This window comes from Hippopotamus amphibius, chromosome 11, assembly GCF_030028045.1.
Source record: "Hippopotamus amphibius kiboko isolate mHipAmp2 chromosome 11, mHipAmp2.hap2, whole genome shotgun sequence".
In the NCBI taxonomy this organism is placed as follows: Eukaryota; Metazoa; Chordata; class Mammalia; order Artiodactyla; family Hippopotamidae; genus Hippopotamus; species Hippopotamus amphibius.
Window position 1 is genome coordinate 84,983,186 of NC_080196.1, and position 18,455 is coordinate 85,001,640.

General features: G+C 46.2%; 2 protein-coding genes across 4 annotated transcripts in view; both read left to right on the forward strand.

Annotated features, from left to right (window-relative positions):
• Window positions 1-18,455, forward strand: part of GNAL (G protein subunit alpha L) — an 80,906-nt gene that overhangs the window by 58,794 nt on the left and 3,657 nt on the right. For all 3 annotated transcript variants that reach the window (XM_057698505.1, XM_057698502.1, XM_057698503.1), the window contains one exon: window positions 17,872-17,926. In XM_057698505.1, the coding sequence (XP_057554488.1) occupies window positions 17,872-17,926 (55 nt within the window). The remainder of the gene's footprint in view (window positions 1-17,871; window positions 17,927-18,455) is intronic.
• CHMP1B (charged multivesicular body protein 1B) lies at window positions 9,286-11,912 on the forward strand. The gene has a single exon (XM_057698506.1). It carries the CDS (start codon window positions 9,417-9,419, stop codon window positions 10,014-10,016), a length of 600 nt encoding a protein of 199 aa, XP_057554489.1. The 5' UTR covers window positions 9,286-9,416; the 3' UTR covers window positions 10,017-11,912.

The following is an 18,455-nucleotide window of genomic DNA, read 5'->3' on the forward strand; positions in this document are numbered from 1 at the left end:
GAAAGGGAATGAAACACCGATGCGTGTCACAACCTGGATGAACCTTGAAAGCGTGAGGCTCAGAGAAGGCAGCCTGGCATGAGGGCTACATAGCATATGAGTCCATTTGTGTGAAATGCCCGAAACAGGCAATTCCTAGGGACAGAAAGCAGATTAGCTATTGCCAGGGGCTGGCAGTGGGGGAAGTTGAGCGAGACTGTTAAAGGGTACAGGGTTTCTTTTGGGGATACTGAGAATGTTCTGGAATTGAATCATAGTGATGGTTGTAAATAGTCTAAAAACCACTGAATTGTTTACTTCAGAATGGTGAGGTTTATGTTACGTGAATGACATCTCAATTTAAAAAGAGAAACATTATGGGGGAGGGGAGGGTCTAGGGCAGGAAAACCGATGGGAACATGTCGATCTTGGTGAGGACTCTGAGAGCGGAAATCCTGCCTCTTCTCCGTCCTCCTCCCAAAGTCAAGTCTAAACATACGTTTTAAGGGCTTCTTCTTCTTACCCGCCACCCCTCTCCAGACCTCGACACACGGGTGCACGCGCACGTGGAGCTCCTGAGTTATAAAGTGCCTTGTGCATAAAAATGAGAAAGGCTGCTCCGGACTGTGTTGTGCTACCTGGCATGCAAGGCGTGGATGCTTGCTAAGGCTCCTGCAGGAAAGGGGGGATTTGTTCTGAGTCTCTCGGAGCTACTCCAGCCCAGGCCCCACGACCTCTCCGTCCCCATCTGCTAACCGGCAGGGGCCGCCCTGTAACCCGCAGGCCAGGCCCCAGAGGAAACAGGGCAGACTGGTTTGCTCCAGCCAGGCAGCCTTGTCCCCGTCACCCCGGCCAGTGGACCTCTGCGTCCCTGAGCAGGGCTGCAGCAGGCAGGGTGGGCACTGCACCGTCCAACGCACGACCCTCCTGGCTGGAGAAGCCCGGGAACAATCATTGTGAGCTTCAAGGGTTGGACTTTTGGTAAAAATGAGTGTTTTTGCAGCCTCAAGCTAGCTGAGCAAATTAGCAGAGATTATATTTCATACAGAGGTCCCCAGTCCCCACTGTGAAAATTAAAAACAGTCTCTACTGCATTATCCCCCAAAATGCGTTTCCTCTAAGTGCTAATAATAAGTGATTATGTAGCCATGGAAACAGCTATTTTGGGAGAAAGGAAATCAGAGAAAATTGGATCTTTAGAACAGGTTTATAAAATCAGACTTTGCTTAATCTAACTTGAAACTACAGCTCAGAGTGTATGTAGGCTCTCACGGTTTCCACACACGTGTTTATGTGATACTCACCTTTCGGATACATCCATTTACGTAATTAGTTTTAGAATACCTGGAAGGCAGAGAATATCCCCCTAAAAGAAAAGAGCAGTGGGAAAGGTGAAGTGATTTCCCATTGTGTGCCCTTTGCCACCCAGCCCGAGCCATGGGGGCCCCATTTGTCTTCTTCACACCAGCCTGGATCTCAGGGCAATCTGGAAATTATTCACAAAAATGAAGTTTCAAGTGGGTTTTTAGGTCATTTTAAAATAAGCTATCATGTTAACTCATTAAATATCCAGTCAGTTACCTCGGTGCTTCTGAACCCTCATTTTGACCTTCATTTCCAGCCAGATTTACTTTAGATTCATTTTCTTGATCTGCAGCATTGGAAATGCTCCTGTTTGTGGGCAGTAATGTTTTTAAGTGTGAAGGGTACACTTCATGGCAAATATCTCAGCATTAAGTGGGTCAGCCTGGTTCTCCTCTGACCTCTTCAGAAGCTTCACCCCGAGAAGCAGCTTCTGAGAGGATTTAACACGTAAGAGGTCTGGGAGGGTCCTGAGTGCAGGAGCCTGTGTCCGGATGGAGTTGGGGCCCCCCCTTCCAGCACGTGGATGTGTCCACAGCAGGGAAGGTCTCCCAGCCCCATACTGTTGGGCTTGTTGTGGAGGCTTCCTCACCTCAGCATGATAGATCATTAACTCAGTCTCCAGCCCCTTCCGCTTCCTGGAGGATGGAGGTGGGGCTGAAAATTCCAAGCTTCTAATCACAGGTTGGCCTTTCTGGTGACCAGCCCTCCACCAGGAGCCATCCAGGAGCCTACCCAGCGTCACCACATTAGAACAAAGGATGCTCCTATCACTTAGGAAGTTACAAGGGTTTCTGGAGCCCTGTGTCAGGAACCAGGAGCAGAGACTACCTTTTTTTCTGTGATTTCACACTGTATACATGGACTTTTTAAATGTCCAGAAAAACTACTCGCCTGAGCAGAGAATCCTGATAAGATGGAAATAGGGTAGATATGTGACTTTTTAAAGCACAGTAAAATAGTAATGGCAGAATCTAGGTGGTGGGTATTCAAGTAAATTTCAGGTTTGTTGTGTGTTTGAAACTTTTCATAATAAAATATAAGGGGAAGAAAATTTTCTTAAGTACAAAAGTGATCAGAAGTCTACAGAAAAGTAACGTAGTAGCATGGAGTAACGCACTGGTAGTACCCCATAAATTATAATATGACACGTAAGACCTTTGCTATGGAAGGGTTTTATTACCATTCTTTTTTTTTTAATATAAATTTATTTATTTATTTATTTATTTATTTATTTATTGGCTGCTTTGGGTCTTCATTGCTGCACACGGGCTTTCTCTAGTTGATGCAAGCGGGGGCTACTCTTCATTGTGGTGCGCAGGCTCCTCATTGTAGTGGCTTCTCCTGTTGTGGAGCACAGGCTCTAGGCGCGTGGGCTTCAATAGTTGTGGCACATGGGCTCAACAGTTGTAGCTCACGGGCTCTAGAGCACAGGCTCAATAGTTGTGGCACACGTGCTTAGTTGCTCCGCGGCATGTGGAATCTTCCCAGATCAGGGCTCGAACCCGTGTCCCCTGCATTGGCAGGTGGATTCTTAATCACTGTGCCACCTAGGAAGTCCTTATTACCATTCTTTTAAGTATTTGCTGAATTACTTGAAACACTTGGAAAGAGTCCAGGGAACTTAGATTGAAAACCACTTGTACTACTAACTATTAATAAGATGTGCAGCTGGGTTAAGAATCGCCTGCCAATACAGGGGACACGGGTTCGATCCCTGTTCCAGGAAGATCCCACATGCCGCGGAGCAACTAAGCCGATGCGCCACGAAAAAAAAAAAAAAAAAAGATGTGCAGCTACAGAATAACGTAAGATATGTGTCCTGTATTTCTCAGCTTCCATTGTTATAGAAACTTCCCATGCACATCATACGAGTTAACATACCATCCTCACACAAGCCCAGAGAATTTACTATATCCATTTTACAGAGGGGGAAACAAAACCGCCCACAATTACACAGGGCTACACCATGCCAGGCTGTTACCTGATTTAGCCAGGATTCAACATTTTAAACCTAAAGATTATGAGAGACTATTTTGGGTTAAAAGTTTAACAAACATTATGTGAGCATGAAATGTATGCCAGGTGCTGCCAGATAGTAAATTTTAAAGATGATGAGGGTGGGTCCAAGTTTATAAATAAGTGGATTTTCACAAGGACACCCATTCTCTCAGATTCTGAAGTCACTCTCCTTAACTTTTCATTTCTATCCAATTCATGCCTCGAACATAGTTTGCAAATGAAAACCAGGATAGTTGGTTTTTTTTATAGAGGTCCTTATGGTTCAAGAAATTTAAAAAGATAATTCACAGAAAAGGGAAGATATTTGTAAATTATGTATCTGCTAAGTTACTTGTGTCCAGAATATATAAAGAACTCTTACAACTCAATAATAAAAAGATAAATAACCCAATTTTAAAATGAGCAAAGGATCAGAAGAAACATTCCCCCAGTGAAATATATAAGTGGCCAATAAGCTGTGAAAATGTGGCCAGCATCACTGGCTCCCTGGAAAATGAAGATTGAAACCATGATGAGACACTACTGCACACCCACTAGGATGGCCAGAATCAGAGCCAGACAAAAACTCATGTTAGTGAGGATGTGGAGAAACTGGAACCTTCAGATTCTGCTGGTAGAGATGTAAAATGGTGCAGCCACTTTGGAAAACAGTCTGGTAGTTCCACAAAAAGTTAAACATAGAGTTACCATATGATCCAGCCATTCCTAAGTATATACCCAACAGAATTGAAAACACACATCTACAACAAAACTTTAAGACAGAGACTTCCCTGGCGGTCTAGTGGTTAAGACTCCGAGCTCCCAATGCAGGGGCCACGGGTTTTACCCCTGGCCGGGGGACTAAGATCTCACATGGCACTCAGAGCGGCCAAAAAAACCCAAAAACAAAACCTTTAAGACCAATGTTCATGGCAGCATTATTCACAGCAGCCAAAAAAACAGAAACAATCCAAATCAGCTGATGAAGGGATAAACAAATCGTGGTCTGTCTATGCAGTGGCATATTATTTAGCTATAAAAAGGATGAAGCACTGACATGCTACAAAATGGATGAGCCTTGAAGACTTGATATTAAGTCAAAGCCAAACACAAAAGGCCACATATTGTGTGATTCCATTTCTATGAAACGCCCAGAATAAGTATTTCTGTGGAGACAGGAAGTAGGTTAGGGTTTCACAGGGCTGAAGGGAATTGAGGGGGCAGATGAGGAGGACCTGTTTGATGGGTACCAGGTACCCCTTTGGAGTGATGCACATTCTAAAAGTGATCATGGAGCTGGTTGCACAAGTCTGGGTGTATGGGAAAAAAAACATCGAATTGTGCACTTTAAATGCACTCTGAGACCCTCTGTTGCAATTGGCTTGTTAAATTAATTTGGACACGGCAGTAAAATTAATGTGGAGACTGATGATCACTTGAATCTGCCCGATTTCAGGCCTTTCTATTTAATACCAAGAAAAAAGCGAAAGAGAGACTCTGAGACTCTGAGAGATACTCCATTGAAAAGTGGTGAACGATTACTCCACAGAAGTGAATGCTCCTGACCCTATAAAAGGATCTCTGTCTCACCTGTGTGCTTGAGCTGGGTGAGGTGGCAGTACAGGTACACTGCTGAGAGAAGAGGGAAGAAGAGAAGTGGAAAAACAAAAACACTGATTCAAAATACGATTCCCATCCTGAAAAGATGTCTTGATATTTCTAAAAAAAATCATCTTTATGGAAGCTGGCAGGTAATTTTATAAGAAGCTATTTCCGCGGGATTTTGAGTTGTTCTTCTCCACACTGGGCCTGACACAGTAACATCTCATTAAATATTTGTTGAATGAATGAATAAATCTAATCAGGTGTTTTAAACTCTCCATTATGGATGGGTCAGTGGACTACTGCTGGCTGTTTCCCGCCGTGCTTGGATGGTAGGTGTTCAAAAAGCACCTGTTACAAGAACGGATTTTACATTATAACTGTTCATTCTCGTGTATACAGAATTCATCTTTCTTTAAAGCTCAGATAAAGACACAATATCTGTTCATAGCAGCATTATGCAAAATAGCCAGAAAGTGGAATAAACGCAAATGTCCCTCATACAATGAAAGAAGAAAGAAAATGTGGCCTGTCCAGACAGTGACTGTTGTTCAGCCCTAACAGAATGAAATGCTGGTTCCTGTTTTCACCTAGCCTTCTCTCGAGCAGAAGCATTCACTTCTGCTCAGAGAAAACGAGCTGCTCTAGTAAAAGCACATCACACAAGGACCTCCCTCCTTCCAGTAAACAGTGAGAGTGTGTTCACAATATCAAGACGTGTAATTACAGCCTATGAAGTAAGATTCAGGGAGTGAGGAAGCTGCCCTTTGATAATTTCACATCAAAGAAAGCTTTCAACAAAGGAGGAAAGTAAAACCGTTCTTCCTTACACCAAACTCCATTGATCACATAATAATTGGACTCCCTGATAGCAACAGAAAGCTACCTTTCAAATACAAGCTTCATTCTGGCCTTATGTGAGCTTACTAAGCACAGATGGAACTCCCGTGTGCTAGATAACAATTCCATTCACATGACCACAGTTAAGTGCGTGGTGCAAGGTGCTTCCCAAACTGTTCTCCATCGGTGTGAACCTCGAGGCCGGGCATTGTTTTCTCTGTCAGTGTGAACCTCGAGGCCGGGCATTGTTTCTGAGGAGAAGGAATGAAGGATTCCTCATACCAGCTCCCAGGGCTCGGAAAGAAATCGCTTTGCTGTGACTCTCTGCTAAGATGTATGCAGTGACTAAATATATCCTCTTCTAAAACTGACAAGACTTAGATCATTTTTCCAAAACAGGATACATTTTATTACCCTCAATTGACCACGTTTAATGACATCTCATGTCCCTTCTGAAATAAGAAATGGCGTGAAGTGAGCACAGATCCGAGGGCCCGTTTCTCACTGCAGTTCTTCCTCTGACACGTAGTGTGATCTGAACACAAGGAGTGTATCTGGTCTCTGATGACAGGGTGGCCCCCAGAAGGCTGTCTGCATCGGGAAGCCTGCGGTTGACCCCCTGCTGCTCAGACTGGCCTGTCCTAGGTCAGCTTCCTCGCCAGTACCTGGGAGGTGGAGGGACCTGCATCCCGACCCTGTGACAGGCATGCAACACAGTGGATGCCACCTGTGCTGTTTCCTTACTTTATTTCATGTGAAAGACACTGAAGAATTTGCAACATTTCCTCCATTAGTGTAAGCTGAAATTCAGGGAGCTCTTGAACTCTCTTTTAACCCCTAAACAGCTCTGAAAATACATTTTGTCTCTCCTGCAGTGTGCTAGGGTTTACTATTAAGTATTGTTTTCCAGATGTTAATCCTGGCTGGGGCACGGTTAAACATGCCCCATGGCAGCCTCGTGGTTCCTGGAGTAGAAATATCCATATCCGCTAGAACCTAGCCTCACTAGGCAAATTTATCAGGAAAGTTCAGCCAGCACCTCTGTGCCCCAATTGTGGGGACCCTTCCGTGAGAAGAAATGCAGGGGAAATGCACCCCTCTGCTTTGTGGAACAGTATACATGCATCACATGTGTGGATTACTTACCTGTCCCCACCCTCACCCCCTACCCTACATCCTGAGCCTTGAGCCAGGTAGTACTTGTGGAAACAGGCGTGAGCTGAAAGTGTCCAGCCCAAGTCCATCAAATAGAACAAGAAAGCATGGCCACTATATTTTAGTTGAGACACCTTGTTTCTGATGACTTAGTTCAAAACCATTTTAAAGGTGACACTGCTTTTCCAAATACCTAGCTTTGGCCTCCTTTAGACCACAGATGTTCACTGTCTCAGAGAAACTGAATGCTATCATAGTAATTATAGAAATGGAGAAGTGGTAAGAAGTATCCTGCTTTGTTACAGGATTTTTCACATTCTAAATAGAAGTTTTAAATGATTTCTAGTAGGATTCATTGAGTTAAGTTATAGTGGAGTTCTCATCCTGCTTTGCTTAGTGTCTGGTGCTTCAGTTCCCTGGCCTGGTGGATGGAGGTGTTAACAGTGTCGACCTCCCAGGGTTTGTGAGGATGACAAGAGTCGGTTCGTGTGAAGTGGTCAGAACAACCCGGCACATCAGGACTTAATATATTAGTTATTATCCTCATAAATCTGTCAGAGTTTCTCATGCTTATACTCCAAACCCTCTCACCTAATGTAACAGGCCATAGGTCATGTTCAAGGAACTGGCTTGCTGACTTCAAGGGACCCAAAAGAAAGGGCGGGGTGGGGGGACAGTGGGTGAGCAGCAGAGGAGGCGGGGCCCTCTAAGCCCCACTTTAAACAGATTTCTTCCCATTATTGGTCTTTTATATCCTGTTTCTAGAAATCTCATGTGAAGAAAGAGTTCTGCCTTAGGCAAAAAAGCAATCTTGGCTAAGCTACTGACAAGGGTAATGTCCTAGCCCCTCTCAGCCATGTTCAATTCAGCAAAGCCTCAGTAAGTTCAATGCCTGCTCTGTGCAGAGTGTGTGCTGGGTTCCCTGGGGTAAGGAATAAGGCTGTTCTCTGCCTCCATGTTTCGTAATATAATAGGTACCCGGACCCCATGCCAGGTGGTCTGCCATATGTGCTGTGTGGAGGTGCGGAGTGCAAGAGACAGCATGCAGGGGTCCTGGAGAAGCAGCTTTGAGCAGGGAAAGGATCGCAACAGGCAGAGATGCAAGGACTAGAAGCCCAGGCAGCAGGGACAGTGTTCGGAGGGAGGACTGCTCCTCCTCGTCCGCACTGACAAAGTGACACAAATGGTGTTCAGCCTCCAGGCTCAGTCTGGCTTGACTGTGTGGGGAGGGCAAGAAGGGGGAGCGTGGGGACTATGTTCGCCACGTGCCATTCTGCTCAGGTTTTGGAGAAGTGACAGAACCAGAGCTGTGTTTTAGGGAAATGCACGTACCAACAGCTCCACTGGCTGACGGTCACACGAGGCCCAAAAGGACGGTGAGACTCTGGGTTAAAACTACCTCAGACAGAATTATCCTCAGATTCATTTTCAGCCTGGCTCCTTAGGGCAGGTTGGGGCTTTGTATGTTGTTACTGCTGTACAGGAGGAATCTTCCTAACAGCACAGGCTGCTGCCATCTGAAAACCTGCACTTCTAAAGGATATAATACAAAGTGACAGATTTGATCTACGCCAGTGGGTGTGGGTCCCCGTGCCTGCATAATTTAAAATGACAATTTTGCCTGTCAAAGTGAAATGTGAGTGAAGTTCCTTGGATATTTATAAAATATCAAATAGAATCATATCAGCAAAAGATGGGTCTTTATTACTAAACCACAGAAGGAATTTTGGATGGTAGTTGCTGGCAACTCACCTACAAGCTGAGCTTCAGCCCCAGCATATATGAGGTGGTCCACGGACTGGAAGGTATTTTTACCCACTGCAGTAGACGGATGTCACAGGCTGCAGCCAGATTGTCCTCAAAGACTGAGGCACAGGTCAGTGATACAACGTTTTGTTTTGTACTGTTAATTATTAACGGCCTACTTCCCCCTGAGAAGGAGCAAGTTGCCGTTGCTGATGGAGAAGACTGTGGTCTGCTGACCTCAGGACAGCTTCCTGGTTTCCAGTCTCTGGCCGGACACCTCAGGCCGCCAAATTTGGCCATTTTTTACGTGTAGCTCCAGACAGTCCTCTCTGTGCCTAAGAAAGTGTCTGGACACGCATTTCTGTGAATTTACTAATGCTGCAGTACTTTAACGACTGGGGGCACTCGGCGAGCGCCCGGGTCAGCTGCAGCAGCCGGCCAGCGGGACCGAAGTCCACGTGATCCAGGTCCGAGAGCCCCGCCCCCTACGTCGTGCGTCCAGCGGGCCCCTCCCCCTATGCCGTGCGTCCAGCGGGGCCCCCGCCCCCGACGCCGTACGTCCCTCCAGCCCCTCCCCGGCGCCGACCGATGACGTCATCGTCTGCGCAACCGGAGGCAGAAACAGGAAGCGAGACCAAAACAAAGGAGCTGCGGCCGGGAGTGGACTTTTTCTTCAACCTCCTCTGGCCTCCGCCTCGGCCCTGGCCGCGGACCCCGGTAGCTGTCCGAGCATGTCTAACATGGAGAAGCACCTGTTCAACCTAAAGTTCGCGGCCAAAGAACTAGGCAGGAGTGCCAAAAAATGCGACAAGGAGGAAAAGGCCGAAAAGGCCAAGATTAAAAAGGCCATTCAGAAGGGCAACATGGAAGTTGCGAGGATTCACGCCGAGAACGCGATTCGCCAGAAGAACCAGGCGGTGAATTTTCTGAGGATGAGCGCGCGGGTGGACGCGGTGGCCGCCAGGGTCCAGACAGCCGTGACGATGGGCAAGGTGACCAAGTCGATGGCCGGTGTGGTCAAGTCGATGGACGCGACGTTGAAGACCATGAATCTCGAGAAGATCTCCGCCCTGATGGACAAGTTCGAGCACCAGTTCGAGACGCTGGACGTGCAGACGCAGCAGATGGAGGACACGATGAGCAGCACGACGACGCTGACCACTCCCCAAGGCCAGGTGGACATGTTGCTGCAGGAAATGGCAGACGAGGCCGGCCTCGATCTCAACATGGAGCTGCCGCAGGGCCAGACCGGCTCCGTGGGCACGAGCGTGGCCTCGGCCGAGCAGGACGAACTGTCCCAGAGGCTGGCCCGCCTGCGAGACCAGGTGTGACCGCGGAACCCGCTCTGAGGCGTCCCGGCCGCAGCCCCCTTCGAAGACGGATTCTCTGCACTAGAAACTCGGAACCGGCCAGAATGCTAAACTGCTCTACCTTTGGGTTTACAGTGCTCCCCAGATATACGAAGAAGTCCGAGGCCTTCTCCACTCTTAACTGGATTTGAAAGTTCTCTATAACTTGTGATCACGTGTATTTTTATAGTTGCCTTTTAACAGATCTAGTTAATTTGGAGTATATTAATCTTTCTCAATTATTTGGTCAAAACTCTAGTTCCCGTGTATTCAGTTTTCAGCCCGAAATTATCAAAATTGAAGCTTTTCTTTTTAACTTTGTGTAATTGATATCTAGAATTGACGGGTGGTGAGTAGGTTGATTACAGGGCTATCAACACGTCATTTGGAGACTTATTTCATGGGCAGTGTTCTTCTGTTTACCCTTTGTTTATTGCCATCAGATCCAGACTACAGGTGACCATTAGCCTGTTCTCTTAACTTACACTAAAAGTACTTTAGGACCTTCTTGTGTAATACTCTCTTACTGTTTATGTCCTATAAATTTTTCGAGTGCAGTTGTCTTTTTATAACTGGAAAAAAATGCCACATAACTTCCATTTATCATAAGAGAAAATTGTTCATTTATGATTTTAAGATGTACAAGGTTTAACATGTGACGGTTTTTTCCAGGTGAACTTCTCTCACATTTCTAGTTATTTTCCTATTTAATTAGACTTTAATTAGACTTCTTTTTAAAGTATGCCAATTAGCATGACAGTCTCATTACTCTAACGTTGCCAAAGAACTGTTGATTGGTTTGAGAAAGCCCTGGGACTGGGTGTGTGTACGTTTTGTTTTGATTTGAATCAAAAATAGAAATAAAATTAGAACTGCATTTTAGGTTCTAAATATTTGCATTTAATATCTTGTCTTAAAGCGACAGCTCTTTTAAAACCTTGTAAGTACAAGTTGGAATGTTTGGCTTAGCCATGCAAACCCCTTACACATACATGCAGCCATCTGTCTGGCAGGGTCAGACAGCAGGCTCGGCCCCCTCAGGCCAGAGCCCAGCTGTGCTCTTTCTAGAGTGGTTGTGTGTAAAGTAAAAGCAGAAAACTAGAGCCTGAAGCCACCACTTTCTCAGAGCCTCAAAACATGGATACAGCAAGTTGCTTTTGCCTTGGTGAGCATATTAATCTAGGTTAAATACTTAAGGATATTTTTAATTCCCTCTTCCCTTCACTGGAAGATTTCTCCAAGAGAGAATTCCAGTATTTCAGAAAATAATTAAAGGGACTCTTGCAAGCCCTTCGAAAGATTGAGAACCAAGTATTCACCATTATAACGTGTCCTGCTGTATCAAAGTGTGTGTTTAAGGGGGAAAAAAATGACGAGTTGTGTGCAGATGAGGACTGACCCTCCTATTTAAGTGTCTTTATGTCTGACTGGGTGTTGTTCCACAGTCTTCCGTAAGGGATGCCTGCCAGTCATCTACCCCAAATCGTCTTTCTAGAACTAGTCCCTTTCCGTGACTCCTCTCATTCACATGGTTGCCCAGAGGCAGCTGTGAGCACAGCATGATTCTTAACCCTTCTTTAGACTGAAAAAGTCATTACAACTTAAAAAATAGCTTGGTGTTGATCCTTCGGTAAATTGAGGACCCTTTTATAGTGCAGATATTCCCAGCAAAATTAATATATTTTGTGAGATTAAACAATGCTTATATATGCTTGACCTTTCCTAAAATATGTTCGTTTCAAACTACATGAATGTACATTTTTATGAAACATAAATATTTTCAAAAGCATACCAGGCCGGTGAATTATTTCCTCACTTTTGCAGTTGGTGAAATGCTGGAATATGAACCAAAAAAGTTTGTCAAATAAATCATTTTAAACTGCATGTTATTGCATGTGCGTATACATGATTTTTATAAAGCTATTTAAGGTTGATTTTGTTCAGAAAGCATAGTATTTTTCCAGACTCACCTTTAGCACCTGAATTTCTGTCTGCATGCATATTTCTAGAAGCCCGGGTTGTCACTTCTTTACTGTAATAGTTCGTGGCGACAAGATTCTTCCTCACATCGAAACTTGCCTAGCCTAAAGCGAGACAGAATTTCCAAAAGGATCCAGCTTAAACATACAAGGAAATGGTTCATCTTCCTTGCAACTACTAGTATAATTTTTGCTCGTTTCTCCTCTGTATTTTTTTCTCTTCAAATGCAGTTTCTAAATGGATTTAGAGTAAACTTTTAAGTTTACTTTATGAACTATTTAGTTTATTTCAGTTCAGATGATAAGTGCACTATTGGAGACTTTTCTTACTAAAGCTGCTTCTTCCTGAAGGAGGCTTAACATGCGTGTGCCTTTCAGGTAAGGGCGCCGTGTGTCCATCCTGCTATCTTTGATTTGGAAAAATGCCACCTAAAGTAAGCATCAGTCTGACAAACTTATTCGCTGAACGTGGTCCTTAGGTCAGCCAGACAACCTTCCGTTGTTGAACAGAAGTGAGGCACCTCATGTTCTAGTTTCCTCCTGTACAACAGGCATGACACCCTCTTGGAGGTGTTTTTATTGCGAAAATCCAAAGCTTAGGACCTCAGGTGCAATTAGCAAAAAGCTGCAAGCCCGTGGACATAGAACAAACTGATGAGCAGGCCTCTGTTTCTTTTCTTACTTTTTATCAACTGATTGGAATGAGACAGTGCCTGCCTGGTTTACCGGGTTCGTTTTCCTACGACTAGATGGTAGGTTCCAGCTGTGGCAGGTCCAGTGAGTCTCAGTTATGGTTCCTGGGCATCGGGTGGTACCTAGCTCAGTGGGCGTGAATGCAGACCTCCCTTGGGTGCTGTCACTCATGACCATGCCCAGAGCTCCCCGGTGACAGCGTCGCAGTGGGTGTGGGGTGTGGGGTGGGGGCATCGGCAGAGCCCAGATATACCCTCAGGACCACTGTGTCCTCTTCCTTCATTGCATTTCTCCAAACTGAGATGTTTGCTCCTGCTCTTCAGGGTTTATACATCCTCCCTCCCTCCTGAATGGTGTCAGGATAAACAATTCAGTGGTGTTTGTTCAGAACAACTGAATACAGTAAAAGATTTAGACTGAAGTGGGTCAGGTGCTGCCTATCTGGGACTTCTTTTTAGAAATAAAAGACATGCTTCTGCCTTAAACAGCCCTCAGTGGAGTTAGGTAGATAAGGCACAAGCAAAAAGGAAAATACACAAGTGTACACAGGTGTGAGAGAGTCACCAAGATGAGCAAGGTTAATGCTCTTTACACACTGGTGTTTTCTCAGCTTATACAAGGGGGAAGTCACCATGTACAGCATGTTCTGTGCTGATCAAATCATGAACCAGTAACGACGCGGAAGGCAGGATTATAGCGTCCATGGGGATTAAAATTGGTTTTTTTTTGAAGTAACATTGGTTTATGACACAGAAGTTTCATATTTACAGCATTCTGCCTGTACTTCTGTGTACACTGCAGCGAGCTCAACACCAGGAATTTCGTTTCCATCCCTCCCCACAGTCCATCCCCTTCACCCATTTCACCCTCCCTCTGCTTCTCCCCCCTCTGGTAACCACTACTCTCTTCTCTGTATCTGTTTTTATTTAGTTTGGTTTGTTCATTTATTTTGGGTTTTTTATTTTTTTATTTTTATATTCCACACATAAGTGAAATCATCTGACTTACTTCACTTAGCATAATACCCTCAATGTTCACCTATGTTGTCCCAAATGGCAAAGTTTCCTTCTTTTTATGGCTAAATAATATTCGTGTTTGTGTGTGTGTATACCATATCTTCTTTATCCATTCATCTGTCCATGAATGCTTAAGGTTGTTTCTGTATCTTGGGTATCATAAGTAATGCTTCTGTGAACATTGGGGTGCAGATATTTTCTTGAATTAGTGTTTCTATTTTCCTTGGATAAATACCCGGGAGCAGAACTGATGGATCATTGGGTGGTAGTTCTATTTTTAATTCTTTGAGGAATATCCATACTGTTTTCCATGGTGGCTGAACCAATTTACAGTCCCAGCAACAGTGCACAGGGTTCCCTTTTCTCCACATCCTCTCCAATGCTTGTTATTTCTTGCCTTTGATAATAGCTATTCGACAGGCATGAGGTGATATCTCACTGTGGTTTGGGTTTGTATTTCTCTGATGGTTAGCGATGTTTTCATGTGCCTGTTGGCCATCTGTTTGTCTTCTTTGGAAAAATGTCTATTCAGCTCTTCTGCCCATTTTTAAATCATGTTGTTTGTTTTTTCGTTGTTGAGTCATGTGAGTTCTTTATTTATTGTCCCATTTGTTTACTTTTGCTTTTGTTTCCCTTGCCTGAGGAGACGTATCTAGAAAGATATTGCTAAGACCAATGTCAAAGAGCATCCTGCCTGTTTTCTTCTATGATTTCAGGTCTTACATTCGTCTTTAATCCATTTTGAGTTTGAGTTTTGTGTAGGGTGTGAGGTCTAGTTTGGTTATTTTCCGTGTGGCAGTCCAGCTTTCCCAACACCAGTTATTGAAGAGACCATCCTTTATCCACTGTGTTCTTTTTTTATATATATATAAATTTATTTATTTTATTGGCTGTGTTGGGTCTTTTTTGCTGTGTGCGGGTTTTCTTTAATTGCGGTGAGTGGGGGCTACTCTTCGTTGTGGTGTGCGGGCTCCTCATTGCCGTGGCTTCTCCTGTTGCGGAGCATGGACTCTAGGCACGGGGGCTTCAGTAGTTGCAGCACATGGGCTCAATAGTTGTGGCTCACGGGCTTAGTTGCTCCGCGGCATGTGGGATCTTCCTGGAGCAGGAATCGAAGCCGTGTCCCCTGCATTGGCAGGCGGATTCTTAACCACTGCGCCACCTAGGAAGCCCCACTGTGTGTTCTTTGCTCCTTTGTCATAAATTAGTTGTCCATATGTGTGTGGGTTTATCTCTGGGCTGTCAATTCTGTTCTATAGAATCGGCTTCTAGAAGAGGTTGGGTTCAATCTGAGGCCTCAAAGAAAAAAAAAAGTGGGGATTACACAAAGGTCTGAAAAGCCTAAAACCGTGTGGGGATTTGACTGGGGTGGAGGGTTTGATAACAAGAAGAACAAGAAAGAGATGTGAAGGACTGCAAAGGGCTCGCAGGCCAGGTTCAGTGTGGACTTTTCCCTGAGGGTGGGAGCAGGATGTGAGTCACCAGGTGTGCCGTCCAGGTGACTCGAGCGGACAGCCCAGGGCAGGGGAGGAAAAGGCACAGTGCTTCTCAGACGTCCAAGGGCACGTGGTCACTCGACCACTGGGGTCGCTGCAGTCCTGATGCCAGGGCTCTGGTCCCAGGACCACCTCCGACATGGCCTGGATCTCAGCCCTGCTGCACATTAGATCAGGCTGGTGGTCTGTCACTACTGATAACATTTTCCTCCAGTATTTTGTATATCAAGTAAATAAGCAAAATGAAGTGAATTTCGATAACACGCTGAAAAAAGGTTTCTACTTGGCTTGACAGAGCTCCGACTTGCTACATTTTTCACAAAAGAAATCATTTTAAGTACATTTTAATGAAATGTTGGTGCTTTTCCTCAGATTCAGTTGTTCAAAGGCATTTAATAGGATAGCTTCATCTTTTCACGATGCCCCTTCCACCGCCCATAAGAACCCTGCAGCTTTGAGTTACTGGGGTGGCAGACAGATGAAAAATGAACAGTGAATGGCTGTTTCATGCCAACGTGGAGCAGAGGGGGATCCCAGTGGCCAGAATAAAAACACTTCTGTAAACACAAATATCCTCAGCTGTAACAGGAAACAGTGAAAAGAAATAAAAGTAAATTGCTTTTCTTAAAGTGACCATAATGGGGGTTAGGTTTTTTTAAAGTATTTATTTATTTGGCTGTGCCAGGTCTTAGTTGCGGCACACAAACTCTTAGTTGTGGCATGCAAACTCTTAGTTGTGGCATGCAGGATCTTTAGTTGCGGCATATGGGATCTAGTTCCCTGACCAGGGATCGAACCCGGGCCCCCTGCATTGGGAGCATGGTCTCAACCACTGGACCACCAGGGAAGTCCCGGGCGGGGGGAGGGTGGGTGACTTTTTATAATTGTATTTTGTTATTGTGACTCTGTATCTAGTGAGGTGAATGGTCTACAAGTGGGATTCTTAGATCTTGTTAATTTTTCGGCATAATAGGCCAGTGGCGTATTTAGGGAGACAACCCTTTAAATTTTAGTCATACAAGATTCTGTACGTGATTTGGAAAATCCTTTTAAAACTCCCCTCTCTATATATTATCTTAAGAGCCTCAATTTGAAGAAGTCCTTCTACAACATGTGGGAAATACACCAATTGAACCAAAGATTAAGGCAAAAGTCTGGCAGAAATCAACAGCTAATCTTTACTCCTTAGAGAAGCTTCCAAACATCTGGGGACACATTCATATCCGGGGGCATTTTCACACTTTACTTCCATTGTACAAACTTGAAATCCATGAACTCAGACCATTCAGCATCAGTAACAGTTTAGAAAATGCTCTGGGAAATGTTCACTGATGCCAGTCAGGTCTCAGGTGCTTAAAGGCCAGAGCTGAAAGGAATCCTGGACACCCATCCCGGTCTCAGGGGTGGGGACAGACAGTACATCTTTCCTTTGTCACAGTCAGGAAGTGGTCAGGAAGGTACTCCCACTTTCAACAACTTGCGGTCTTGTTAACCATATTTCATTGTTTCTACTTATACCAGTTATTAGCATCTGAATAGATTCACCCACCCTCTCCACCCTGTCTGCATCCTGTTTGAAATCGGGTGCCTCCTACACTCTAACCGTAGCTGAAGGCTTCATATTTGATTTTCAGTTCCTTTCAGCCCTTTCAGTTGGAGATGATCCGTGTCTATATCACATGCTCATATTAGATGTCCTTGGCCAAGAGGACAAACCACTTCTGTGTCAAATTATTACATCCACGCGGTGGGGAGGGAGGCGGCTCATCTCGCCACCAGAGCCCCCAGGTTTCTGGGCTACAGTCCAGAGCCCCTCCCCACCACGGCAGACATCCCTCCCACTTCATCACAGACTCAAGTCTTTCTGCTGCTAGATGGCGCCCTCCACTCCACCAAATGCAAGGCTGACAAGAACTGGGCCATACTGCACTGTGGTTTTCAAACCAGGCTCAGCTCTCAGGGGTCCCCTCCTGTGGCACCTCCGGGGTCGTCTGCACGCCCCTCTCCTCCTGCGAGCAGCTCAAGGGCCTGCAGAGCTGTCTGGGGAGGGGGCCATGTGGACGTGGGGAGGTGCCCCCCCTCGCCATGAAGAAGCTCAGGGCACACAGGCTGGGAGGAAGGCCCACCATGGCTTTACTCCAGATACGGAGCAGTAGACCCGAGCTGTCTAGGCAGGGACATCGGGCCAAGTCCCCCCAGTCCAGGTCACATCTGCTCTCCCCAGGACCGAGCCCCACCCTGGCCACAGGGACCCGCTCTCCCCCCCCCCCCCCCCACCAGGAGAGCCCAAGGCACTCAGAGCCCCTCCAGTCCTCACACGGTCTGCTGCACCGCGCCTCGGGTAGTGGTCCTTTGCTCACTGGTTAACCAGCCCTGTGCCTCCCACATGCCTGCATCGCCTCCATCCACCAGCTCCGCCTCCCAAGGACCCCAGCCCTGCGCAGGGGAAAGGGGGAGGGAGAGCAGAGGCTTGGCCCCCGAGGGACTGTCAGGAGGCTGACCTGCCCAGGACGCTCAGGTTCAGGAAGAAAGTGGGAACCTGCTGGCCCGTGGCTGCCCCGTCCCCCTGGGCTCGTGTGGGCCCCTGCACATCTGCCCCTCAGCCCAGAGGCGTCACCAGAGCAGCCCCGAGCACGTCTGGCTTTCTTTTCAGCTTCCTGGAGAGAATCGACAGCGTCAGCCTGGTGGACTACACACCCACAGACCAGGTAGGTGGGTTGGGCCATGACCACCCCCCGAACATGGGGACACTGGAGGGTCTCTGTCCCCTAGGGGTCCAGCCGTGGCCCTCCCAAAGACTCTCTGCTCCCCAGCCTCTCCCTTGGAGGCCTGAGCTCCTGGCTGTCCCCTGGAGTCCATCCCCCTATGACGCCGACCCCGGGAGTTCAGTCACCCTGGCCTTGACCCTGCGCCCAAGTCTGGCCTCACACTTCTCATCGGGCTCAGAGGGGCCACCGCTCCCCCACTTCCAGAGTCACTGCAGGGACCAATTTACATCCTAATGGATATGGTGACTGGGAAAGAAACCCCGACATCTGACATGTGCAGAGTGTCAGCCTTGTGAAACTGTACGGTTTTCTCATCCCCTTAGCAGCATATCATCTTTTACCTTAGAGACTAGAAATGTGAGAGAAAGGGAGTGAATCTATCAATAAAATCAGCCAGCACCCAAGTGAGTCTGACCCAGAGTGGTGGCTGGTGGGACAATCCGGTGAGCTGTCGGGGACATGGTGACAG

Bases quoted from the DNA above. Each gene is read 5' to 3' on its own strand.
- CHMP1B (XM_057698506.1), top strand. From the start codon at position 9,417: ATGTCTAACATGGAGAAGCACCTGTTCAACCTAAAGTTCGCGGCCAAA.